Source organism: Oncorhynchus kisutch, linkage group LG8 (genome assembly GCF_002021735.2).
Source record: "Oncorhynchus kisutch isolate 150728-3 linkage group LG8, Okis_V2, whole genome shotgun sequence".
Lineage (NCBI taxonomy): Eukaryota > Metazoa > Chordata > Actinopteri > Salmoniformes > Salmonidae > Oncorhynchus > Oncorhynchus kisutch.
In genome coordinates, this window is record NC_034181.2 from 26625034 (window position 1) to 26651458 (window position 26425).

At 42.0% G+C, this 26425-nt stretch overlaps 5 protein-coding genes across 12 annotated transcripts; 2 read left to right on the forward strand and 3 right to left on the reverse strand.

The window, feature by feature from the left end:
- Positions 1–1425: 1425 nt before the first annotated feature.
- Positions 1426–2671, forward strand: LOC109895975 (polyubiquitin-like). Its single transcript, XM_020490127.2, has 2 exons — positions 1426–1569; positions 1988–2671. Exon 2 carries the CDS (start codon positions 1997–1999, stop codon positions 2486–2488), a length of 492 nt encoding a protein of 163 aa, XP_020345716.1. The 5' UTR covers positions 1426–1569; positions 1988–1996; the 3' UTR covers positions 2489–2671.
- On the reverse strand, positions 2052–5454 carry pxmp2 (peroxisomal membrane protein 2). 2 transcript variants are annotated; one of them, XM_020490126.2, is made up of 5 exons: positions 5138–5454; positions 4542–4664; positions 4270–4432; positions 3579–3698; positions 2052–3491 (listed from the first exon to the last, which is right to left on the reverse strand). In XM_020490126.2, the coding sequence occupies exons 1-5, from the start codon at positions 5245–5247 to the stop codon at positions 3423–3425; spliced, it is 585 nt and encodes a 194-aa protein (XP_020345715.1). In that variant the 5' UTR covers positions 5248–5454; the 3' UTR covers positions 2052–3422. The 2 variants fall into 2 exon arrangements, with proteins under 2 accessions (XP_020345715.1, XP_031685833.1); XM_031829973.1 differs by having other exon boundaries at positions 2727–3491; positions 4542–4820; positions 5138–5356.
- A 1085-nt stretch (positions 5455–6539) lies between these two features.
- On the reverse strand, positions 6540–14379 carry unga (uracil DNA glycosylase a). Of its 3 annotated transcripts, none has more exons than XM_020490122.2 (7): positions 14106–14379; positions 13352–13558; positions 13168–13263; positions 12898–12995; positions 10554–10642; positions 7359–7537; positions 6540–7253 (listed from the first exon to the last, which is right to left on the reverse strand). In XM_020490122.2, the coding sequence occupies exons 1-7, from the start codon at positions 14199–14201 to the stop codon at positions 7113–7115; spliced, it is 906 nt and encodes a 301-aa protein (XP_020345711.1). In that variant the 5' UTR covers positions 14202–14379; the 3' UTR covers positions 6540–7112. The 3 variants fall into 3 exon arrangements, with proteins under 3 accessions (XP_020345711.1, XP_020345712.1, XP_020345710.1); XM_020490123.2 differs by lacking the exon at positions 14106–14379 and adding an exon at positions 13655–13789; XM_020490121.2 differs by lacking the exon at positions 14106–14379 and having other exon boundaries at positions 13352–13747.
- alkbh2 (alkB homolog 2, alpha-ketoglutarate dependent dioxygenase) lies at positions 13810–16597 on the forward strand. Of its 2 annotated transcripts, XM_020490124.2 has the most exons (5): positions 13810–13926; positions 14308–14417; positions 15300–15589; positions 15675–15873; positions 16148–16597. In XM_020490124.2, exons 2-5 carry the CDS (start codon positions 14329–14331, stop codon positions 16455–16457), a joined length of 888 nt encoding a protein of 295 aa, XP_020345713.2. In that variant the 5' UTR covers positions 13810–13926; positions 14308–14328; the 3' UTR covers positions 16458–16597. The 2 variants fall into 2 exon arrangements, with proteins under 2 accessions (XP_020345713.2, XP_031685835.1); XM_031829975.1 differs by lacking the exon at positions 13810–13926 and having other exon boundaries at positions 14314–14417; positions 15259–15589.
- Positions 16590–26101, reverse strand: usp30 (ubiquitin specific peptidase 30). Of its 4 annotated transcripts, none has more exons than XM_020490118.2 (13): positions 25974–26101; positions 25266–25375; positions 24972–25154; positions 24683–24786; positions 21033–21131; positions 20855–20900; positions 20677–20771; positions 20504–20563; positions 20193–20279; positions 19997–20077; positions 18380–18602; positions 18034–18142; positions 16590–17895 (listed from the first exon to the last, which is right to left on the reverse strand). In XM_020490118.2, exons 1-13 carry the CDS (start codon positions 26042–26044, stop codon positions 17649–17651), a joined length of 1515 nt encoding a protein of 504 aa, XP_020345707.1. In that variant the 5' UTR covers positions 26045–26101; the 3' UTR covers positions 16590–17648. The 4 variants fall into 4 exon arrangements, with proteins under 4 accessions (XP_020345707.1, XP_020345709.1, XP_031685834.1 ...); XM_020490120.2 differs by having other exon boundaries at positions 25987–26071; XM_031829974.1 differs by having other exon boundaries at positions 25492–26060.
- Positions 26102–26425: the final 324 nt, after the last annotated feature.

Sequence of the window (26425 nt, forward strand, 5' to 3'; positions counted from 1 at the left end):
ACTGCTGAACAATTAATCAAATGGACACCAGACTATTTACATGGAGAGATACTTGATGAAAACCTGCTCCAGAGCGCTCAGGACCTCAGACTGGGGCGAAGGTTCACCTTCCAACAGGACAACGACCCTAAGCACACAGCCAAGACAACACAGGAGTGGCATTGGGACAAGTCTCTGAATGTCCTTGAGTGGCTCAGCCAGAGTCCAGACTCGAACCTGATCGAACATCTCTAGAGACCTGAAAATAGCTGTGCAGCGACGCTCCACATTCAACCTGACAGCTTGAATGGATTTCCAGAGAAGAAAGGGAGAAACTCCACAAATACAGGTGTGCCAGGCTTGAGGCGTGATACCCAAGAAGACTGAGGCTGTAATCGCTGCCAAAGGTGCTTCAACAAAATGTGTCGGAATAGTGGTAAAATGTGATTTGTTCTTATTTATAATACATTTGCAAACATTTATAAAAAACTGTTTTTGCTTTGTCATGGGGTAGTGTGTGCACATTGATGAGGAAATTAAATAATTGAATAGATTTTACAATAAGGGTGTAACGTATCAAAATGTGGAAAAAGTCAAGGGGTCTGAATACTTTCTGAATGCACTGTACTTCTCAGTAGTCTCTGAACAGCTTTCAATATCACTTACCTCAGCTTACATCAGTACTGACTCATTAAAATTACATTAGCAAAATGCACAGAGGTCATTGACTCTTGGAGATGTCCACAGATGCAGAAATAAAATAGGCTTTACTGGAGAACATGCTGTATTTCCACTGGTTACAGTTTGTACTAGAGAAGATAAGGGTGAATAACTTTGTGTAGTCTGAGATGTGAAGTCCGAAAGCCATATGGTTCAACTGCTGACAATAACACGTGATGGTTCAACTGCTGACTTGCTTTCATTTTGGGAAAGGTGAGGCAGGGTGTGTCTATTTGTATTGCTGTTAAAATTCCCTCTGCACTCACGTATGTCTGACGTATCACAAGATACCTGCAGTTGTTAGTCATTATCAGTATAATCTGGGCCTGGGTTTTCCCAAGGATGGGGTTTCATCGACAATGATATTAGGTTTCTCTTTCTGGTGTCCGACATAGCATCTGTGTGAATGATAGGGAATTGTCTAGAATTATAGGGAATGAGCTTTATACATGTTTGTGTGATATGTATAAATGCCAACGAAATATATGTATTTTTTTACATCCTTGGAATGGGAGCAAGTCATTGGGCTAGTTTATTTCATGGGGTTTAGGCTCTTACTCTGTTCTAAGTCTTAACTCAACAATAACAAAACAACTATTTATTGCACACAACTTTCTATAAATAGCAGCAGACTACATCATTATTATCAGAGAATAGAAACCGAAAGCGGTGGGAGGCAGAGAGGGAAAACGAATCTGAATTTGAGGGGCGGGGCAGATCAGCGGTTATATACCAGGCTCAGCTGTACACGGTCACCATCTTCAATCACAGAAGTTGTTTTTGTCAACATACCGATTTCTCAAAACTATTTGTTGAAACCGTTTGCAAGACTTCACAACAAGGACTTCTCAACAATATCTACTGAAAAAGGTAAGTATTTTTTTCACCATTAGGCTATAATACTTTATATAACTCTGCTGTTAAAGCTAAATAGCTATCAAGCAATTATCTTGCACATTATTTTAGTTATTGCAATGGGCTGAATCAATGGTAACCTTCAATCATGTAGGTTAATATAAAGGTTATAATATGTTGTATAAATTGGCATGAGCATGTATGATAATACCACATTATGTCTGTCAATCATCTCATAATGATTCTCACTAAATTCCAACCATTTGAGTCAGCAGAAATGCTGATAGAGACACAAGATAAAGTATCATAAATGCTTTCAGCCAGTTATAAAGCATTATACCAGCAGGCTTTAAGTAAAGTGTTAAGACTAAATCATTCAATTGAGCTATGCTATTGTAAGGCCAAATAAATAATACATGAAATCCTCTTTCAGATATCTATCATGAAACTCACTATAACACTGTTGAATGGGGACTCACATCCCCTGACGGTTCAGCCACACACCACTGTGGGGTCACTCAAGAGTCTGATCAACCAACACTTTGGAGTGGCCATGGAAGGGCAGAGGCTGTCAGGTGTCAATGGGAACAACATCCGTCTCAGCGATGATTCAAAAACTTTGAGTGACTATGGCCTGCATTCAGGATCCAAAGTGATGGTGCTGATTACAGAACCCACTCATATCCAGGTGTTCCTGAAAAACGAAAAGGGCCAGACGCACACATATGAGGTGGTGTCAGGTGAGACTGTAACCCAGTTCAAAGCCAAGGTCCAAAACAAGGAGGGAGTCCCAGCCGACCAACAGAGGCTGATTCACGAGGGCAAGCAGCTCGATGATAGAAAGAAACTGGAAGACTATGGTGTCAGAAATCTAAGCACTATTCACCTGACGCTCCGTCTAAGGGGAGGCTCAAGATACCCAGTATCGACCTGAAACCACCTGAAGCCCTTAACTTATTATGCATTCCATGTCTATAGAGAAAAAACTATCTTGTCCAAAAATGATCAGTGTTCATTTTGTAGTCAGTTGTAAACTTTTAAATTAAGCATGGCTGATATTGGCTTTTGTTGAAATAATGTTAATGACATTGTAATAAAGTAATAACCAAGTATAACACTCAGTCTACCATCATTGTCATGGCTCCAACTCAAAACCAAAGTTAAAGCAACAATGTAATGGACTGGTTTTTGCTTTCATTTATAAAATACAGTTAAATCAAATGCATCAGGATGTAAAATACTTTGGCCGTTTCAGTCCGATGTGCTGTTGCTCCCTTATTTTACCTGATAGAGACAGAAAGAGCAGTAACATTTACAGTTGAGTTGAGACTCAAACTAAACTGAAGGCAGTCCACATGAGGAAACTACAGGCCAGCCTTGTCAGCAATATACACAATGGTCTGATAAATCTTAACATTGCATATTCATATGGTGCTAAATGAATTGCATTCAAGGTTGAAATTGTTACTGATATTAACTTCCTACAGCACATTTGCTTCATCTTAAATTATAATATACATTTGTATCTATCAAGAATAGGTAACATGTATTTATCATTGTTCAAACCAAAATACACCTTGGCACAATTAATTTAAGATTGGAAATTTCAGTAGTAAGAATTAACATTGAACATTTTAGTTATCGGTTATTCTGCATGTGAACAACCCATTAGATGTGTTATGATTTCGTTAGTGTAATACTTTTGTAGTATGCGAGTGAAGTCCTTCACATCACCCCAGTCAATTTGCCTGGTTGTACCATCTTGCTGCACTGGCATTCACAGGCCTGTCCTTGTAATGTTCTGCAGCTTCAGAGGCACACCCTGTGCCTTCTTACTTCAGTAATCAGGGAGAAGATCTTGGGAGTCTTCACTTCCTCGCAGACGCAAGGTAAGCATACCAAAATAAGGCCACCATGTTGGCAAACAGCACTCGAAACTGAAAACACAACAACACATATTGGTAACAGAGCACCACTACATTCCAGATGAACGCATAAAAGAAAAGCCAGTGAGAACTGCTCACCTCTATAGCCACATAGTTGATGTTGATGAACTGGAAGGGGGTCCACACTTTCCAGTTCATCTTCAAGGCAGACCAATAACTACTATTCACTTTGCTCTGGAAGTCTGCCCACCTCTTACCCTAAAATAGCATTAGAATGGATGAAAATGAATGTTCAGCCATGGCAATAGTCTGGATTAGAATGTAATGAATGAACCACTAATGGAAATTAACTGTCTGAGTAGTACTGCATCATTTCACTAGGCCCAACCTAAACTGACAGACTAAGAGGCAGTGCCTGCATAAAGTTTGAACTACACAGAGTATTTTTTACATTTTTATACAAGACAGTGCTATCTGATCCAAGCAGGGAGAGTTGGTCAGTAATAATGGACTAAAGGAACCTAATGTTACCGCTTATAGCCCAAGGACTGTCTTGCGTCTGTTTTCTATAAACAAACGCTGTAACATGGAAATATGTCCGCGTGGGAACTCTATAAATTTGTGTAGTAATATAAACTTTTGTTTTTTGAAAATGATTTCTCGCTGATATGAAAGATACAGTTTTGGGAAATATAAGAAACAGAAGAAATGTATGTTCCCCCTCGGCCAGAAGATACTATCGTCAATAGACGCTAAAGTCAGTAGCGTCTATGAATGGGCTAGTCAGGTGTATGGTACAGGAGACTCCATAGTGGAGAAGCTGACTTACCTCCAGGATGTTCATAACAAAGAAGAAAAGCAGCAGGAATGCAGGGGCGAAGATAAGGCGATCCAAGAGCAAGCGTTTCACCATGCAGTATGGAACAGTGGTAGGCATCAACACCTCCATAAGTTGGTAAAAGTAATGGCTTACAGGCCCAGTAATGAGCAACCTGAAACAAAAACGGGAAATTTCAATAGCTGTGTTCATTATACAGTACATTGCACATTTTTTAAAAACGAATTCAAGTGATTTGGACCTGATTTTAATCACATGCCTACCCATAAAAGGCAAAGCGGGCAGGTCCTGAAATGTCAATCTCCTTCACTGGGGTCCCTTCTTTGGCATTTCGTTTTGCTTCCAATGCTTGCGATAGAAGATTTCCCATTGCTGAGAGAATGCCACTGAAAAAGATGTAGACCATTTATTTGTACTCATGCCATGGTAGTGGTTAAAGTTTGAAGAAAGTTTTCTTCTTTAAGTGCATTGAAACAATGCAACTATGACAGCAACTGTTGTCAGGAAAGATGAGGGAGGTTCTTAGAACAGAGGCTGATTGGCTGAAAACAGACAGAGCAAAGTAGAAAGGTCTTAGCAAAAGGATATGTTTACCTTGCCTAGGCATAGTTTGCAAAGTAGCTCCATACCCTTACGATGTCTACCACAAATTAGTTAATGCATTTTTTTTTAACAAGGCAAGTCAGTTAAGAACAATTTCTGTGTGAGTGATCAGTTGTAATTGTTGTCAATTGTTAGGTGTTACACTAGTTAGCTATAAGATAACGAGAAAGATAACGAACCCCTGCAAGCTAACTAGCTAATGATCCCATTATATTCAAACTATTTCAATAGGCTAGCTACCGTTAGCTATACTGACCTCGTCACGGATTTGGTAAGAATTGGGTAATTCTTCAGCAGAATCAAGTACTGATGCAGCAGTCGCACATGGAAGGCAGAGTCTCGAATCGGTAAACTTTGTACAGGCATTGTTACGCTAGATATGTTGCATTTAGACGATACGTTTTGTGTTTGAAGGACCACCACAGTACAGATGTGTCTGGCCCGATGACAGATATGTTTGGATAAATGATGTATATAAACCCTGGATTGCTGATGCTATGTACTGGCCAACGAGAGAATTTGAAGCCACCGGTCGCCCATATTGCCACTACCTAGAACTAGAAGCAGTCCTCGATAGGAGTGGATGGAATTCTACAGTATTTTAATTAATGGTTTCAAGGGAAAAAAATACATGTATTTACGTTTTTTTTGTAGAGGGGACAGTAACATTACAAAATCATACTTTAGGGAAATGTTTTTATATATATTTTCATTTTTATGTTAAGCTCACATAATATAATGTAAAAGTATACATTAAGTTGTCAATAATATAATAAACGTGGAACAAACAAATGCAGACATGAAAATTAAAACAATTCTATAGCTTCCAAAATATTTTTTATAACGTGGGGGAGTGCGAAGATGGAGGGGCGGCGGCTTCAAAACCGCACCCCATGGTCGTCCTCTAGTGTATATATAAATCATTGGTATGGCCCTATAGTCATTGGTCTGGCCAATGGCCACTCAAGGTCTGGAACGTAACCTGACAGTGGGATGATTCGATTACGCTAAACTATTCATGTATGGTACGTGAAAGTGCAAAAACGGTGAGGGAGGAGCCCCTTCCCATATCGAACACTAATCTGCACCGCTCGGCCATTTTGTCAACAAGTGTTCATCGGGAAGACAGATAAAGCAATGAGTTTTGCATTTGAAAACAGAATCCTTCTCATTATTCACTGTGGGCTTTGTATTGATTAGGGATCCCCATTAATCTTCTTGGGGTCCAAACATATTAAAGCACTTACATTACATATAAAATTGGGCACCAGGCTCAAACCCGCGAGGCAGCCCAGTTCCAAAACAAATGCAATCAACTTTCAACTGGTGCAAAACACCGGGCAATCTAACCCCCCCCCTCACTTCATGCAGCACATTACCTTTTTAATTTTAATCATTTCAATTTAGAGCATAATTTCCCAAACTCTGTTATGGGGACCCCAAGGGGTACCCTAGCACTACACCGCTGATTGAAATATATCAAAACTTTATGAATAGTTGAATATTTCATAATCAACTCTGTATTGCTAGGGCAAAAACCAGAACATGCACCCCATGAGGTCTCCAGGACTGAGTTTGGGAAACCCTGACAGAGACATCAACCCCAGAGGAAACATTCTAAATAGATTCTTCTCATATTGATTACAGTATCATAAAACAGCCTTGAATAACAGTACTTTTATTTTTAAAGTAGAAAAGCATAATACAAAATGTACTAAAAATCAAGAACAGAATAATTACATATTTACAGACCAGCCACATTTAGCTCAGGGTTTCACAAACCCAGTCCTGGGTTTCCTAAAAAATAATCTGATTCAAATAACCAGCTCATCAAGCTTTGATTACTTGAATCAGCTGTGTGGTGCTAAGGCAGAAACCAAAATGTGCACCCAGAGGTGGGGCCAGGACTGAGTTTGGGAAACCTTGATATAACTGCTATGTTTTGACATAACAAAGTGATACTTGTTGAGGTATTACTTAGCTTGAATGTAGATCAAATCCAATTACATTTTAAAAAGGGTGCAAACTGCAAACCAGAGTGAAAACTATAATCTGCCAATAAAGGAAATTAGTATGAACTTGCCCACTGCAGTAAACATTTACAAACATGTCACCCAGATATTTGATAACAAAAATAATACCATACGCTTATGGTTTGGTAGCAGTAGTGATGAATCTAGTTAGTTGCATTTTGGAATCCCCATCATGAAAATAAGGCTGTGTGGGACATCTCAAAGTGCCTTCCAGTCTATAGGCTCCTTCCCTGATTTCTCCAGCAACTCATTGGTCTTGGAAAAGTGCTTGCATCCAAAGAAGCCTCGATGAGCAGATAAAGGGGAGGGGTGTACAGTGGGAAGGACATGGTGACGTTTCTACAGAGGATAAAGACAAAAGACCATTAAGCTGAGGTCAGTGGATTGTGTCAAGAATAGAAAAGTGTTTGTTTCACTATTAATACAATATTACATTTAACCAACCCTATCAATAGCTGCTCCCTTCTTCTGAGCATAGGCCCCCCACAGCATGAAGACGAGGCCCTCCCGGTTGGAGCTGAGCCACTGCACCACAGCGTCAGTGAAAGTTTCCCAGCCCTTGTCTTTGTGAGAGTTGGCCTGGTGAGCTCGGACAGTCAGCACAGCATTGAGCAGCAAGACACCTGGAAAGAGAAGCATTATGCCAGTTAGCTCCTGATAACTGCACATCAAGGCATTGAAGTTCATCAATGTCCAATTCATACTTCAATTTACTTGTTCTGATTATCTGCATGATCCTGAATAGTGCCTGCATTCATGACAGTCCTAAGATATTGCATCAAGAGTCTATGATATTTATACTGTATGTCTATAGCCAAACTTGCTTGACCAGGGGTGCCAAACTTAGGGCTGGCCTATATTGCCAAAATACATCACAACAAATTGGGACGGTATTTGATGTTTTGGAATAATAAAAAGTTCTACATTTCCTTTATGAGTAGTGCATGACCCTAGGGTGGCAACACATACATTCTAAGAGATGTCAATGGGTCTTTCTCCATTCTGAATGAGTTGAACAGTGTAAAACAAACTTCAACCAAAAATAATTCAATATTTTCATCCATTTCTGCATTTCCTGCACTCATTTGAGATAATTTCCACGTTGGGTTGCATGATATGGGCAAAACAATCTTGGCCCTAGTTTTAACCAAATATTGCAATTGCAATTTGACTAGCGATTAACATCAAAACACTTGGGTGAACTGTTGGAATGGAAATAGAAATGAGGAGTTATTGTGACAGGGTAGTAACCAATGTGTTGGTTAGTGTTTCATTGGGGACCCTATAATCTTTGACTACATTAAAATGTTTTTTTCGTTGCTACTTCTATTCATGCGGACATGACGACAAATTTCAAGATACAAGAACCATTTGAACAGTTTTCTACTACAGAGGATGGACCGGAAAGAGCATGGAGATGTGGAATTGGACAGTGAGGAAGAAGGAAAGGAGTGGAGTGTAGAGGGAAGCAGTATGGTGAAGAAGATTGACATCAAGTACAAAAAGCAAAAAAAACGTACCACAGTAGCTCAGAAATGTTACCTGACGATAGAGAATGAATTACCTGCGGTGGCAGATCGTCGAGGTCGAGCTTTGTCCCAATGATGATAAAGATCATTGTGGCCCAGTGAGTGAGATTTTGAGAGAATGGATCCTTGTCTTCTGGCTGATTCATATGTGGTGTCAGGTTGGGTGGAGAAGAGTTTGGGGACTGTTGAATCTGTGAAAGTACCTTGAAGTGGACTCAATGCTTTTTTGTGTGTTGTCCGTCCAGAAGGACCAGGCGCTCCGCACCACGGGAAAAGACTTGCTTTGCTCTCAGGAGCAGGGCATCGCTAAAAGGAGCGATAAGTAGAATTGCGTTAAGTGTTGAGGATCAACTGAAATGGAAGATTCCTGGTGTCTGTGAACGACCGCCATTTGGTGCGAAGCAGACCCGGTGGAGAGCGTGGTGAAACAGAAGACACGGTTTGTCCTACTGAGTTTTAATGCAGTCCTTTCACGACAAAGTCAAGTTAGGATGCGTCAGTTATCCTGTGAGAGCTTTTGTCCCGAACCGATCACAGTGTTGTAGGTGCTAAGCTTATGGTCATGTCGCAGCAGTGTGTAGGAGGGAGACTCCTAAAGAAGGGCATGAGACAAAGAGATGTGTAATATCTGTGGAAAAAGCTGTGTGTGTTAATGTTGCTGGAGATCAGAAGAGTCCGGTGAGAAAAAAGCAGGTCGAGGTTGACTGGGCCAGAGGAGCACAGAAGGTGTCTTATGTTGAGGCTGTGAAGGGAGTAGTAGAGGAAGATGGGTCCAGAGCGAGTGATCCTAAGAGGTTCCCTGAGAGTAAGCGGAGGCCAATAGAGAGTAATAGAAATAACATGTACTTCAGTAAGATTGGCTTCTTAGCGTTCATAGCCATGGTTATCAACTGTCCTGCAGAAATGGAATGTCAACCACAGAATATAGATGTTGTGGTGGCAGCTGCAGGGAAATAGATTTTACTGCAGAGGAGTTAAAGTGTGTTGAATGATAGTGTCCCGTCCTCCCATGCTGCCAGCCTGGTGTAGGATCAGATAGGGACAATTAGTGGAATAGTGGTGAGGTTAATGGGTGTAGAGCAATTTATTTTCCCTTTTAATTCACAAAGTGTAATGAATTCACAGTCTTTAACAGTAGGCGGAAACAAAGGGCTTGATCTGAGAAATAGATGAACGGGGGGGGGGGGGGGGGGGGGGGGGGATAACAGGCTTCACACTCCAGTACAGTAGGTGGCGGTGCATGCACCTTTCCGTTGGTTGCGATCCGCCAATACAAATTTTAAATAGCATTCATGCTTTGCATATAACTCTTTAATTTAGAAGATAATGTTGCACAAACATGTTGATTTAGGCCTACACAATCAATGGAATCAGGCTATATTAGCTAACTGCGTTTGCTCGGACTCAGTACATTTATTAGCTGGCTAGCAATTAGCATTAGAGGCTAAAACTATTTATTTTAGCCACAACTTTCTAAGAAGTTGCACAGTACAATACAAACTAATTGTGTAATTATATTACACTTGTGGAATATATTAAGACGCAAAGTGGAAATCAGCATCGTTATCAACATCGTGTTCCATGTGCGGCATTGACCATGCAGACTGGATCAAGCAAGTGGTCTCTTGGTCGAGCAAAAACAACTGCGCTCCTTGAGTGACGGGGCAGGGCTTGGTCTGTGTGGAAAGCGGAATGAGAGAGGAGAGACGACTCAAGTAGTGGAGTAAACTATAAAAACGGACACTACACACGGTGGAGTAGCGTCTCACATTTCACAAACAATATTCATAGATTTTTTTTTTACATTGAAATAACATTCTAGAAAGTAATGTGGAATCCAAACCGGTCCGTGCAGCGATACCGGCATATTGTAAAATACAGTATACCGCCCAGCCCTAGTCAAACTTAATTCCTCAAGTGCCCGTCTCTCTGCTGGCTTTTTTTATTTTGCTTTCAATTAGTGTCCACTTAAGACCTAGACAACCAGGCAAGGGGAGTTCCTAACTAATCAATGACTTTAACTGATCAATAAGGCAGAAGGGAGGAGCGTAAACTTGCAGACATTATGCCCTCCTGAGACACGTGTGCTAGACTATTGTGCCTACAGTACCTTGTTTAGCCCATCCAGTTAAATCTCCATGTCCAGGGTGCTGGAAGCCCTCTATATCAGACGCCAATTCTTTGTACATATTCAACAAGCTGAAAAAGAGAAGAGGCAATACATTTGACGATGTGGCAACTGTGTCAATGATATGAAAAACTAAAACCAATACCGAATAAAAGAAAGCAAAAAAGCTAAAATGTCCTTCACACAGATAAATATACAGTGCCTTCAGAAAGTATTCACACCCCTTGACTTTCTCCACATTTTGTTGTTACAGCCTGAATTAAAACATTTATTAAAAATGTAGATTTTGTTTTACACTGGCCTACACACAATACCCCATAATGTCAAAGTGGAATTATGTTTTTTGATTTATTTATAATTTTTTACAAATGAAAAGCTGAAATGTCTCGAGTCAAGAAGTTATGGCAAGCCTAAATAAGTTCAGGAGAAAAAAAAATGTGCTTAACAAGTCACATAAGTTAAATGCCCTCACTGTGTGCAATAACAGTGTTTAACATGATTTTTTGAATGACTACCTCATCTCTGTATCTCACATACAATTACCTAAGACCCCTCAGTCGAGCAGTGAATTTCAAACAGATTCAACCACAAAGACCAGGGAGGCCTCACAAAGGGCCCCTATTGGTAGACATTGAATATCCTTAAAGAATGGTGAAGTTATGAAGTACACTTTGGATGGTGTATCAATAACAGTTGGTTGGTGGTACCTTAATTGGGGAGGACAAACTCATGGTAATTGCTAGAGCAGAATTAGTGAAATGGTATCAAATACATAGAACACATGGTTTCCATGTGTTTGAAGCCATTCCATTTACTCCGTTATTATGGGTCATCCTCCCCTCAGCAGCCTCCACTGGTATCAATACACCCAGTCACTACAAAGTCACTAACTCAATTGCCCGGAGAGGAAGGAAACCACTCAGGGATTTCACCATGACGCCAATAGGGAATTTAAAACAGTTAAAGAGACTAAAGGCTGTGATAGGAGAAAACTGAGGATAAATAAACATTGTAGTTCTCCACAATACTAACCTAATTAAACAGTGAAAAGAAAGATGCCTGCATAGAATAAAAATACTCCAAAACATTTATTCTGTTTGCAATAAGGCACTAAAGTAAAACAGCAACAAAAAAATTGGCAAAGAAATTAACTTCATGTCCCGTACACAAAGCGTTATGTTTGGGGCAAATCCAACCCACCCAGGGCCTAAAATTAACACCGCCACCTGCCAAATGTGGGTAGATTTTGCCATTGGTGTGTAAGATGTCTATTTCCCCAACCACGTTGACAGATGGTCAGGGCTCAACAGTGCGAGCATTTCACTCACATGTGAATAAAAAGTCAAGTATGATCACATTTATATTAAAATAAATGGTGCAGTAGCTGTCTTCAAAGTATTTCTGCCGTTTTGTTTCATAGTTGGTAAATTAAATCGCACCAAGACAAAGAACGACGAATCCTATTTAGCCTATTCCACCTCACACTGCCTGGCTGGGGGCTGTGCGCATGTAAAGAGCTGAGTGAAAGATTCATTTTTACACCTCGATCACACCGACAGCATGAATGTACTTCTGGTACACCAGAAGTACATTCATTTCCAATGGAACACTGCATTTGCCCTGCAGCATGGTGTTGCAGAGGCAGTTGCAGTGCGTTGTGTGGTGCTTACGTTGAACGTATGCGTCAAACTGTATGTGTAGACGGCTTGACAGAAATGGTAGCTGAAGGTGAAGGTTGAAATTTTGTTGCACACATATCCAGATGATTCCGCATACTATTTTGAGCAATGAACACCATTCAATTCAGTCGTCAGTTGAATGGTGTTTCCTCCGACACATTGGTGCAGTTGGCTTCCGAGTTAAGCGGGCTGGTGTTAAGAAGCTTGGTTTGGCGAGTCATGTTTCGGGGGATGCATGACTCAACTTACGCCTTTCCCAAGCCTGTTGGGGAGTTGTAGTGACAAGACAGGATCGCAATTGGATATCACGAAATTCAGAAGAAAAAGGGGGTAAAATAAAATAAGACTCACAGCTGTAGTCACTGCCAAAGGTGATTCTAACATGTATTGACCAAGGGGGTTGAATACCAATCTAATCAAGACAGGGTTTTATTTTTCATAAATATATATTTTTTAACAGATGTTAGAATTCTTCTTCCACATTGACATTCAAGTAATTTGTGTAGATCATTGACAAAAAAAATACATTTAAAATACATTTCTAAAGGCACTGTATGTATTACACCATACATTTTTTTGCAGGAAACATATTCCCCTTGCCTGGATATGTTCAACATGGTCTACAACGTAATAATACTGTAGGCTACCTGGGTGGAGGTGGGATAGGTCTCTGAACACTGAAGCATAATCCATGAGCTTGGTTTGGACCGTGATATGGGTCCTGACCGAGGACTACAACCTTGACCTGTACCAAGGAGAAATGGCTCCGAACATTATGGGCAGTGCAGTGGTTCTTCCCCCTGGAAATGACTTGTACAGTCTAACCCTATGAGTTGGCTCATACTGTACATTAGCGGGTTCTGCCCCTTAATATGAAAAACTGTACATGTGCCATTGTTGTCAAACACCTAACTTACATCTTTGATGTCACACATCTGTGTCCAGGTGAAAACATGCTGAGGGGGTGGGTAGACAGTGTTCAGTTTCCTCTCTCCATCAACGAAAGACATCAACTGAAACAGTAAGGAGCGAAGGGAATTTGATTATGCCCATTTATGATAATCTGTACGATGTAGCTATGTGTGGGTAGACTCATCTTACGTTTCTGAAATAAGGCTTTCCAAACTCAGACACCAAACTCTTTCTCCAACTCTCCCCAAATTCATCCGGTGTGTTACTGGCTGACAGTTTCTCCAACGCAGCTTGCTTGTTTTTGGCGATTCGGGCCAGCAGTTCTGGACACACTGGAGAAGAAGGTGACTCCGTCGTTCCGTTGCCTGATAGCTTCAGCTTCTTCACCCGTCCAACCTTGGTATATTGAGCAAAATGCAAGGTTGGTGAAACACGTGTGGCTGTTAATGGTGCAGCTAAAAACATTATTGGAGAACGTCTCAAATATGGTACCTTCATTGCAAGCATTTTAGCCAGCTAGCAACATGTTCTAAATCTACTACGAAATTTCCTAAACACTGACGCCAGTGACGCCACCCCCTGTGATCGCTGATGGTAAAGATATCGCGGGATTTGTGTGTTACGGTCAAAGATGGTTTAGAATACTGGTTTGAAACCCATGTTGTATGGTCTTTTCAACGTTATCACATAAAATGTAACAATTAAATCAATTATTTTGTTAGTTAGCAAGCAGATTATTGTAATAACAGCGTCAAGACAACAAGGTACGTGCTGGTGAAACAGTATATAACCTGATTTCAATGTGTATACATGCAACTTTAGGTTAAAAGTTGTAATGTACAGAATGTTAGCTACCTAAAATAGTTACACAATTGCACAGTTTTGTATTCATGCAGCTCGCGTGCAAACAATTATTATAAATTAATAGTGCGCTAATTCTCACATGTTCTTGGGCATCCTCTCTCTCATGTTCCCCTCCCGAAGCTCTCTTCTTCGAAATGGGCGAAAAAAAAGAATTGATAGTTTTCTGCCCTATCATTTTAGTAACCTTGATTAATTTGGTAGTAGTTGACTTAGAGTTTGCTTTCCTTATTGTTCAGCAGCACTAACACAGTCCCGCTTGTTTTGAACCACTTCTCTGACAGAACATTTCCCGCCAACTTGCGATGACGTATGGTAAGGTGAACGCGCAGGGCTTCTGTCACAGTATGGTCGGCGCTATCCAACATGGTCTCAGAGCATTTAGTATTATTCTGTAAGTAATTTGGGACACTCGTTAGTATGATATGTATTCATTTGTGGCTGTCCATCACCCATTTCGTATAATATGTTACAAATTACAAAACGTGTTATATGTTACGAATTTGCAAAAAGTGCAATGTTATGTTAGCTAGGCTAGGGTTAGGGTTAAGTTTAGGAGTTAGGTTAAAGGTTAGCTAAAATGGTCAAGGTTAAGGGAAGGGTTAGCTAACATGCGAAGTAGTTGCAATGTAGCTAAAAAGTATTAAGTAGTTAAAAAGTTGCTAATTAGCTAAAATGCTAAAGATGTCCATGATGAGAGTTGAACACACAATATTTGGGTTGCTAGACTTTCACTTTTTATGCCAACCCATTCACCAAGACCAACCATTGAAGTTGAAATTTAAAATGGTTAAGGCAGTGTTTACCAAACTCGGTCCTAGGGACCCCAGGGGGTGCACGTTTTGATAAATTGATTATTTGAATCAGCTGTGTAGTGCTATGGCAACAACAACAAAAGAGTGCACCCCTTGGGGTCCCCAGGACCGAGTTTGGGAAACGCTGGGTAAGGGTAGAGGTTAAGGTAAGGGTTAGGGTTTAAGGGCAGGGACGTCCCAAGGACCCCGGGTGGCACTGTCCATCATAGTGTGCATTTTGTACCTGTTTACAATGGTTATAGTTCAATGTTCATACTTGAGATTAGCAAGGTATTCAACTGTAATGGCCAAGTATAGTGATATGTTGTAAACTTTCTACTCACGTATTTAGTAATTAATTATCCTATGCTATACGTTTATCTGTAGGCCTATTCCTCCTGTTATCCGTACTCCTGTGTTCTCTTTTCATTCTTGGTCTAGGACATTATTACAAGGAAGTTTTCTCATGTTGGTGAGCACAGAGCAAGGTGGCGGCTGATGGATACATTTGTGAGTCAAACCAGGAAGCGCAATATTGATGGGACAACAGATGAACAGAGAGAACCTGTGTTGAAAAAATGTAAAGAGGAAGAATGCAATCAGGGGATTGTAAAGGAGGATGTGAAGGAGGATGCCTATTTGACTGAGTTCTCTCAGTCTTGGCAGAAGATTGAAGCAGAGGGACTGGACTGTGACTATGCTCTACTCTTTCCTAAAGAGGAAGCAGACTGCCTCTACACACAGCTGGAGGAGGAGGTAGTCTACCTCACAGGTATACAATTGTCACACTCAATTCAGTGACAGTTCAGATACATTTCTTCTTGGTATGTAAATGAGCCATTCTTATTTTGTTACAGGAGATAAAACAAAGATTCAGGTGTTTGGGAAGGTTTACAATGTCCCCAGAAAGCAGGCGTCTTGTGGGGACGCAGGACTAACCTACACCTATTCTGGAGTGAGTCTTCAGGCTAGCCCGTGGACTCCAACCTTGGAGTACATTCGTGATGCTGTTACAAAGGCAACAGGGCAAACCTTCAACTTCGTCCTGATTAACAGGTGAGTCTGTCTACACTGCTATAGAAGATTCTACATCTACAGGGGTGTATTCATTATGTCTTGCAATGATAACAGTTTACCGTTTAAGAACCAAATAGAAGCAAATGGAGCAAAACAGGGAGAGACCTACTTGAATTTGTCCAATAGTTAGTAGTCCAATAGCTAGTTTTTGTTGCAAAACGTTTTCTGTTTGGAGTAAACGGTTTCGGTGTAATAAATACACTCTAGGACTGTTCGACTGTGATTCCATTGTAGCTGCTCCTGGTTTTCTCAGGTACAAAGATGGACATGATCACATGGGTGAGCACCGTGATGATGAGCGGGAACTGGACCCCCTCTGTCCCATCGCCTCCGTATCCCTGGGGGCGGTCCGGGACTTTGTTTTCAGACACCGGGAGTCACGGGGAAAACAGCGCCGACGGCAGATCAACCCGGTGAAGCTTGAACTGGCCCACGGAAGCCTGCTCCTCATTAACTCTCCCACAAACACCCACTGGTACCACAGCCTGCCAGCCCGCAAGAGGGTCCTCACACCCCGCATCAACCTTACCTTCAGACGCATCCTCCAACACGGCAAGAAATGAGGGTCAGACATGTTCCGTTGGGAGTCTCACTTCATTGTGGCTGACATCAGGGGACGTACTGTCCCCACTGCAATATTGATTAAACTAGTTTCTGAATTTGTTCATGGTCCAATTCATAAAAATCAGTCGTGGTAACTCTTCACTGATAGATTTTTTATTTTCATAATTGTATCTTTGAAAAATATCAACTTCTGGACAGATCTCACGCACACAAATCTTCAAAATATACATTAGTGCAAATTGATCAGAAAATGGGTTAGAGGGTTATTTATAGGTTGCATCCTAATTCAATACTTGGAGGAGAGTGAGTAAATGGCAGTATTTATAACTGGTATGCTTGTTGAGCAATACACACAGATTGTGTAGTTGTACACACTACCACAATTTTAAACACTTTGGCAAATCAGACAATATTTGGGGTAAATTTGTTACATTGCTATCAATTCCAATTCCGCTGCTCTATAAAGGAGTTCTAAAAATATCATGTTGCTTCAATATCATTTAGGAACAAAAATAGCAATATACACATTAGCTTGATACAATGAGATCTTGTGCAACAACTGCAGAAATTATTCTACATGAAAGTAAATGGTCTGCAGGCATGTGGAGCTAGACTACAATCCAAACCACCTGCACGTTATTACAGTATTCTGAATTTGTTACACACATAGAAAAATGTAATATACAGCAGCTTATATACAATGTCAATTGAAACATTGCATTATTTTAATTAAACCTACATTAAGATATATTGAGTGATTATTTCCAGACAAATGGCTGAAGACAGTGATTACATATCAAGTACCTCCACATTTCCTAATCTAGTAACACCCATTTAGCCTAAAACCTCTTGGTTGAAGTAACGCAAATAGTTTGTGAAACAACTACCAGTATTCTGAGATGTTTTTGAGAACAGTCCAATCATTCCTACAGGTAGGCAATCTCTGGGATCTAAAAGGCAGTGCCTCCTAAATCGCTGTAAAAGACGAGGGGGACATTCATGATTTTAATATGACAGGAGGTCAAAGTAGAGCAGCATAATCTTTTGTACTGTTAAAGCACAATCCTACAGGTAAGCCATTGGGGCAGGAGAATTACACTTCTGAGGGGTGTTTTCTGTGGCACACATGGCTGTGGTGGTATGGGTTGGCAGGGGAGTAGGCGTCCAGTCTGGCTCAGTGCTCCGGGGCTCTACTCCTCCAACAGTAGACGGAGCCGTCTCACCCGCTCATAGAAGAGTAGGTAGGCGTTGGAGGACAGCACCTCCTGCAGACTGGCCTTGCGTACAGAGTCATCTGAAACCCACAGCCACTGGGAGCTGAATGGAGAGGGGCTGTGGGGCGTGGGAGGGCAGCGGCGGTAAGTGACAAAGTGTCCTGAGTTCATGTCACCATGGTGAACCAACACAGCCATCAGTTGAAAGTGGTATTCTGAGGAGCTGTGGAGAGACATGGTGTATTCAACAGTGTTATCAGAGTACACACTATAATTCCAAGACAATTTACTGAGTTTGTATAATTGGTTCTTCTCTTTATTGATATGAAAAGGCTGTTTAAGATTATCAGGTTGTGTTTACCTGTAGTCATATGTGAGGTTGACCTGTGGGTTCAACCCAGGAGAATGGAGAAAGACAGACGAACAGGTTCCATTGGACAGTGGCTTGTTGTTGTTATGGTGTTCTATATCTGAAAATAAGTAGAATACAGTATGATCTTAGTGTTGTACAAGGCCTTTCAAGGGTTTGTAAAACAACAATTACATTATGAGAGTATCTGTCCTCAAACAAATCCCAAATAATCTAAGGCCAATTTCTAAGAATCCAACAATCATGACTGTTCTCAGTCCTGTCAAGCTGAAAAGGTTAGAGGTCATAAGACAAGCAATTTAGTTCCAGGAAGACAATTTAAGTTATTTCACCGTACCTTTGCCATTGAGAGGGGTCTTATCTGCAGCCTCTCCTGAATCCTCTGCTTTAATGGTTTTGGGAGTACAGTTGATGACCTGGAGCCTCTGAATGGTTGTGCGGTGTTTGTAGTGGTCCATAGACAGGTACTCTGAGATCTGGACATGTTCCTGTCTCTTTATGGGCGTACCCTCATTAGACCATGTCAGTCTCTGCAGGTGAATACAGAGACACTGTGGGAGCTGGAGGGAGGAGTCACACAAACACACGCCGTCATATACCTGTATACAGTATGTCACATAACTGAGGACAAGGATATCCTGAAGCCAGACACAAATGCATCTGATAGTGATGTGTGCAAGGGGATACCAGTAAAGCAGTGAAACCATTTAGTACACAGCAATTGTTTCACATATCATCAAGTCGGTCACAATAGGTAGGTTTCCATCCAATTGGTGACAGATTTTCATGTGAATATTCTAAAATCTGCACATTTTCCCACCAAACAGACTTGTTGCAGATAAAAATCATTGTGTGATGGAGTGCACACAAAATGTACTTTTTTGCTTACGTTTCATGTTGTTTTCTCCCTCTTCCCATCTCTCTCCCGCCCTACCGCACCTGCTGTCTTGACCTCAATGCTCTGCTATGAAAAGCCAACTGACATTTACTCCTGAGATGCTGACATGTTGCACTCTCTTCAACCACTGATTATTTTTTGACCCTGTGGGTCATATATGAACGTTTGAACAGCTTGAAGAACGATCTGGCCTTAATGGCCATAAATTCTTATCTCCACCCAGCACAGCCAGAAGAGGACTGGCCACCCCTCAGAGCCTGGTTCCTCTCTAGGTTTTTTTCCTAGGTTCCTGCCTTTATAGGGAGTTTTTCCTAGCCAACGTGCTTCTACATCTACATTGCTTGCTCTTTAGGGTTTAGGTTGGGTTTCTGTATAAGCACTTTGTTACATGATTGATGTACCGAATAAAAATCTAAAGTCCAATGTGTTTCCATTGCATTTCCAACTACCGAAAATACGACCCTGGATATTTATTGGAAAGGAGCATCAAGCTCAACACCGTGCACTTTCACCACCCTGTGAAGTTCATAACTTGTTTTATCTGCACGGCACTACAAAAGGCAAAATGCAATAACTTCCTTTTTCTGTCTAGACAGGAATTTCTGATACTCCATGATATATTCTGATCAACTGGCTCGTTCTTGTGTCAAGAAACTAAATGCCAAGATTAAATCAGATAATATACCTGGCCATTACAACAGATTACGAATTTGGTCAAAAATGTTTAGTTACTGCGTTTTGCCTTTTTAGGGCAGCATAGCCTAATAAACTGCATGGCTTCCTGAGTCGTAAGAGGACCACACACCATAATATTGTGTGACTCAAAGTTCACTTCGATATGATGGTTATCTAATCAATATTTGCACATAAGGATGTTTCCACCGCCATTTCTTGTATAATTAATTTTACCAATACAAAAAGATCCCACCATGCCGAACGAACAAATTATCCGTCTGCATTTCTAAAATTGTGCCGAAACTTCCTGTGTCACAGCAATTTCTGTATACGTTTTGACTTTACATGCATAAAAACATGGTTAGTGGGAAAGACCATTACCTTTCCCAGTTTAAGCTGTTTGATGAAGGTTGTCCTCTGGCTTTCCAGGACATGCCCATTCACCAAGGTGCCTTGTTGAAGCTGACAGGAGAGAAGATGTCAAAACAAGGCTAATTCTAAAGCTCCAAAATAACATACCCATAGGCTCACAGAAGTACAGTTCCTTTTTCTTAACCAACCAAGTAAAGACTAGTACCTTGGTGCAGTTTTCACACTCCACCTCTTTAATGGTCTCTGAAGAGATGAAATGCTGGAGACAGTGATCCAGAGAGATAGGCCAGCCCTAAGGGAAATATACTCAGCACATTGCATATACTGTAGCTAACAAGCTATTATTTGACATAGTCGTGTAGAACAGGGTGACCTGAACACGTGCAAGCTTTTGGTCCTGCAACCTTGGTGTAGCATAATGATATTTGTAGCAGCAATGGTACAAGGAAAACCTTCACCTGAATGATTTGAAGGTTTCCGTCATGTATTTTTTCTCCTGTCACCCATTCTGCTTACCCATTGCGGCGAAGGGATGGATAAGGAGAGGCTGTCGAAAGAGTCATATCGCACTGGACTCTGCAAACAAGAAAATGAATTAATAGCACAAACATACCACTGATTTAATGACAGTACACTGCCAAATATCTGATATTCACGTGTTATGAAAAATAATCAAATACATGAATCACCTGTTGTTCGCAACGCTTGCAAGCCATATTGCTTGTTAGGCGGCCATGGAAAGGATGTGGAAACTTCCAAGGACTTCGTAAAGGATGAAGAGGGCCTGGAAGAGCAAAAGTAGTTTTCCTATTTTCCCAAAACCTACTTCTCTAGTAAAATATTCCACACCACTATTTGCTTTCTTACCTCGACTCTTGCAGCTTAAGGTCTTATCATCTATATCTGGGAGACTCTGATAACAAAAACAAATGAACATAAGTCAGAAGGCAAAAATACAATTAACTTACATCAAAAACACACTGTGCTGAAAGAGACTAAGCTTAGCAGGGCTATGAGTATTAAAGGAAAGGGAGTGACAACGTACCTCAAGGGACTGAATGTCAAAGAGGTGGGTGACTTTGGGCTGTCGGTCTCGCTCCTCCTCCAAGGAAGAGGTGAGGACATGGAAGAGCTCATGGGCATCCTAAGAAAAGTAAATAGGAACAAGAGATTAAACCAATATACCTTACACATTTACATTTTAGTCATATAACGCACGCTCTTATCCAAAGTGATGTAGTTAGTGCATTCATCCTAAGATACTTGTGTGTATGTGGAAACCCCTTCAAATGAGTGGATTCAGCTATTTCAGCCACACCGTTGCTGACAGGTGTATAAAATTGAGCACACCGCCATGCAATCTCCATAGACAAACATTGGCAGTAGAATGGTCCTACTGAAGAGCTCAGTGACTTTCAACGTGGCACTGTCAAAGGATGCCACCTTTCCAACAGGTCAGTTCATCCAAATTTCTGCCCTGCTAGAGCTGCCTCGGTCAACTTTAAGTGCTGCTATTGTGAAGTGGAAACGTCTAGGTGCAAAGGCTCAGCTGCGAAGTGGTAGGCCACACAAGCTCACAGAAAAAGACCGCAGAGTGCTGGTAAGTCGCAACACTCACTACTGAGTTCCAAACTGCCTCTGGAAGCAACATGAGCACAATAACTGTTTGTGGGGAGCTTCATGAAATGGCCGAGCAGCCACACGCAAGTCTAAGAACACAATGTACAATGCCAAGCATCGGCTGGAGTGGTGTAAAGCTCGCCGCCATTGGACTCTGGAGTGATGAGTCACGCTTCACATGGGCCGAATACAACAGGTGAAATGCTTACTTACAAGCCCTTAACCAACAAAGCAGTTGGGAAAAATAAGTGTTAGGTAAAAAATAAATACACTGCTCAAAAAAAATAAAGGGAACACTTAAACAACACAATGTAACTCCAAGTCAATCACACTTCTGTGAAATCAAATTGTCCACTTAGGAAGCAACACTGATTGACAATAAATTTCACATGCTGTTGTGCAAATGGAATAGACAACAGGTGGAAATTATAGGCAATTAGCAAGACACCCCCAATAAAGGAGTGGTTCTGCAGGTGGTGACCAGACCACTTCTCAGTTCCTATGCTTCCTGGCTGATGTTTTGGTCACTTTTGAATGCTGGCGGTGCTTTCACTCTAGTGGTAGCATGAGACGGATTCTACAACCCACACAAGTGGCTCAGGTAGTGCAGCTCATCCAGGATGGCACATCAATGCGAGCTGTGGCAAGAAGGTTTGCTGTGTCTGCCAGCGTAGTGTCCAGAGCATGGAGGCGCTACCAGGAGACAGGCCAGTACATCAGGAGACGTGGAGGAGGCCGTAGGAGGGCAACAACCCAGCAGCAGGACCGCTACCTCCGCCTTTGTGCAAGGAGGAGCAGAAGGAGCACTGCCAGAGCCCTGCAAAATGACCTCCAGCAGGCCACAAATGTGCATGTGTCTGCTCAAACGGTCAGAAACAGACTCCATGAGGGTGGTATGAGGGCCCGACGTCCACAGGTGGGGGTTGTGCTTACAGCCCAACACCGTGCAGGACGTTTGACATTTGCCAGAGAACACCAAGATTGGCAAATTCGCCACTGGCGCCCTGTGCTCTTCACAGATAAAAGCAGGTTCACACAGAGCACGTGACAGTCTGGAGACGCCGTGGAGAACGTTCTGCTGCCTGCAACATCCTCCAGCATGACCGGTTTGGCGGTGGGTCAGTCATGGTGTGGGGTGGCATTTCTTTGGGGGGCCGCACAGCCCTCCATGTGCTCGCCAGAGGTAGCCTGACTGCTATTAGGTACCGAGATGAGATCCTCAGACCCTTTGTGAGACCATAAGCTGGTGCGGTTGGCCCTGGGTTCCTCCTAATGCAAGACAATGCTAGACCTCATGTGGCTGGAGTGTGTCAGCAGTTCCTGCAAGAGGAAGGCATTGATGCTATGGACTGGCCCGCCCGTTCCCCAGACCTGAATCCAATTGAGCACATCTGGGACATCATGTCTCGTCCATCCACCAACGCCACGTTGCACCACAGACTGTCCAGGAGTTGGCGGATGCTTTAGTCCAGGTCTGGGAGGAGATCCCTCAGGAGACCATCCGCCACCTCATCAGGAGCATGCCCAGGCGTTGTAGGGAGGTCATACAGGCACGTGGAGGCCACACACACTACTGAGCCTCATTTTGACTTGTTTTAAGGACATTACATCAAAGTTGGATCAGCCTGTAGTGTGGTTTTCCACTTTAATTTTGAGTGTGACTCCAAATCCAGACCTCCATGGGTTGATAAATTTGATTTCCATTGATAATGTGTGATTTTGTTGTCAGCACATTCAACTATGTAAAGAAAAAAGTATTTAATAAGAATATTTCATTGATAGTTTGTTGGTGATGTGGATGCAAAGGAACTTGAAGCTCTCAACCTGCTCCACTACAGCCCAATCGATGAGAATGGGGGCAGTCCAACGGACAAGTCTGGGTTTGGCGGATGCCAGGAGAACGCTACCTGCCCCAATGCATAGTGCCAACTGTAAAGTTTGGTGGAGGAGGAATAATGGTCTGGGGCTGGTTTCATGGTTCGGGCTAGGCCCCTTAGTTCCAGTGAAGGGAAATCTAAACGCTACAGCATACAATGACATTCTAGATGGTTCTGAGCTTCCAACGTTGTGGCTACAGTTTGGGAAGCCCATTTCCTGTTTCAACATGACAATGCCCCCATGCACAAAGCGAGGTCCATACAGAAATGGTTTGTCGAGATCGGTGTGGAATAACTTGACTGGCCTGCACCGAGTCCTGACCTCAACCCAATCAAAACACCTTTGGGATGAATTGGAACACCGACTGCGAGCCAGGCCTAATCGCCCAACACCAGTGCCCGACCACACTAAAGCTCTTGTGGATGAATGGAAGCAAGTCCCTGCGGCAATGTCCCAACATTTAGTGGAAAGCCTTCTCTCAAAATATTGTACACACATTTGTTTCTGTTAGTGAGCATTTCTCCTTTGCCAAGATAATCCATCCAACTGACAGGTGTGGCATATCAAGAAGCTGATTAAACAGCAGGATCATTACAGGTCCACATTGTGCTGGGGACAATAAAAGGTGACTAAAATGTGCAGTTTGTCACACAACACAAGGCCAGATGTCTCAAGTTGAGGAAGTGTGTAATTGGCATCCTGACTGCAGGAATGTCCACTGGAACTGTTGCCAGAGAATGTAATGTTAATTTCTACCATAAGCTGCCTCCAACGTCATTTTAGAGAATTTGGCAGGAAGTCAACCGGCCTCACAACCACAGACCACGTGTAGCCACACCAGCCCAGGCCCTCCACATCTGGCTTCTTCACCTGCGGGATCGTCGGGAGAGGGGGGGGGGGGGGGCACTGAAGAGTATTTCTGTCTGTAATAAAAACTTTTTTTGATTGTCTGGGCCTGGCTCCCCAGTGGGTGGTCCTCCCAGGCCCACCCATGGCTGTACCCCTGCCAAGTCATATGAAATCCATAGGGGGATTTATTGCTGCTCCATTGGAAAGTACCATGGTATTGTAGAGGATATGAGCTTCGACTGGAAGGGCTGCCTTTTAATTTGTTTTGAACGTGGAGCAGAATTCTTATGGGGAACAGATTTTTGACAATCATTTTTACTTGAATGCTCTGAAAAAATGATAACGTACCTGTTCCTCAAAGGAACTGATGTGCCACCTGTAGAGTCTGAGTACCTCCAGCAGACGCCCTGCATCCAGCACATCCTCCTCCCCAGTGTTGTCGTTTGACAGTGCTGCAAATCAGAGAATGTACTGTCAGAGTGCATCCCATATGGTACCCTACATAGTGCATTACATGGGCCCTGGTTAAAAGTAGTGCACCATAGGGTATAGGGTGCCACTTGGGTTGCAACCACAGAGTCTAACAATTGAGTGTACAGGGATTCTGATTCCTTCTTCACCCATCACCAAACACTACCTTGGAGAAGCTGCAGGAGAGTTGTGGAAAGTTTGGGGTCCTTCTCTGGCTCGCCCTCCGACACACCTTTGCGGCTAGTGAACTCCTCCAGCCACTTGACGAAGGATGGGCAGGCTGCCAGGCCCTGGAGCAGAGAGTTCATGAAGCAGGTGTTTCCCAGGTTCAGCAGGCCTGGTACCATGCCTATGGTGGATACTTTTTTTAGTATACAGTCAATGGCCCTCATAAACATCCACCTACATAACATTAGTGATCTCTTATTTAACTGCCTACACAGACATTGGGCAAGTTTACCTTTCTTCCTTTTCTTGCTGTCTGTAATTGGACCCCATAGAACATATACTCCAGCAGCCATGGCAGCCGCTATTCCACCAATGACTCCCCAGTTTTTCATAATTTTATTCCTGAAAAAAATTCCAAAGTGATTACATATTATTGACAGTCTCATAGAAAAGGCTGAACTGTTGGGACATCAAATGCGTTTCCCTTTACTTACTCTGAATATATTGTATGTCCATACCTAACAAACTCTAATGTATCCAAAGCAGCAGCGGAGCCCAATTTAGCTCAATAAACCTGTTGACTAGATATGAGTCGAATTTCATTTGCTGAACATGACACATGTTCGCCAGCCAACGACAGGCAGTCCTGTCGACATGACAGACAGATCTGCCTATAAACGTTAGCTACTGTAGATTGCTCTTTTTGACATCCTCTACTACGACACAATGCACAAAGACTTCTCTAAAACATGTTGGAATTTTGCTAACAGATGGTATGGTAATCCCATAATAGTCCGTCAAATCGTTAATTTCAGATTGATGCAGTCAGATCAACAGTACTCGATTGCTTTGGCGTCGTTTGTGTGTGCGCCACTTAAAAACGTCGTTCGAACTGCGCACTAAGAAAGAGCAAGCTCATTGAACACACTTCGCTAAACCCCGACACAATCACACATTTAATGCGCGAAAAGAAAGGCCTTGTAAAACATTCAGGTCTGACCTGACAATGGTACCAGAGTACAGGAACTCCCGAATAAGCTTTTCAGATGTCGCTGATCTGCACCACGGCATATTCTCGGAGCTAACGTAGTGGAACTCAAATTGGGATCTTTGGATTTTTGACGGACCAAACACAGCTGTACAGGAAGTCATTTGTTCGATACATTTTTTTATTTTTATGAACAACAAATCAATACAGGACGTACATGTGGGAACACAAGTGTATATATACATAATATACAAAGGACAATTGGGCTAGGGGGTACAATATCACATTACACAAGGACCTTAAGGGACATACAAACACTTATTATTCTAACAGATTTTTTGTTAGTAGAGTATTTAATTGTCTTAAAATAGTTCAATTTCTTTTTGACGTTAAAGAAAATGTGGTGTTTTGTTTGTAAATTTACATTTGTGAATATGTCCAAAAGAATAATTAAATGAATTACA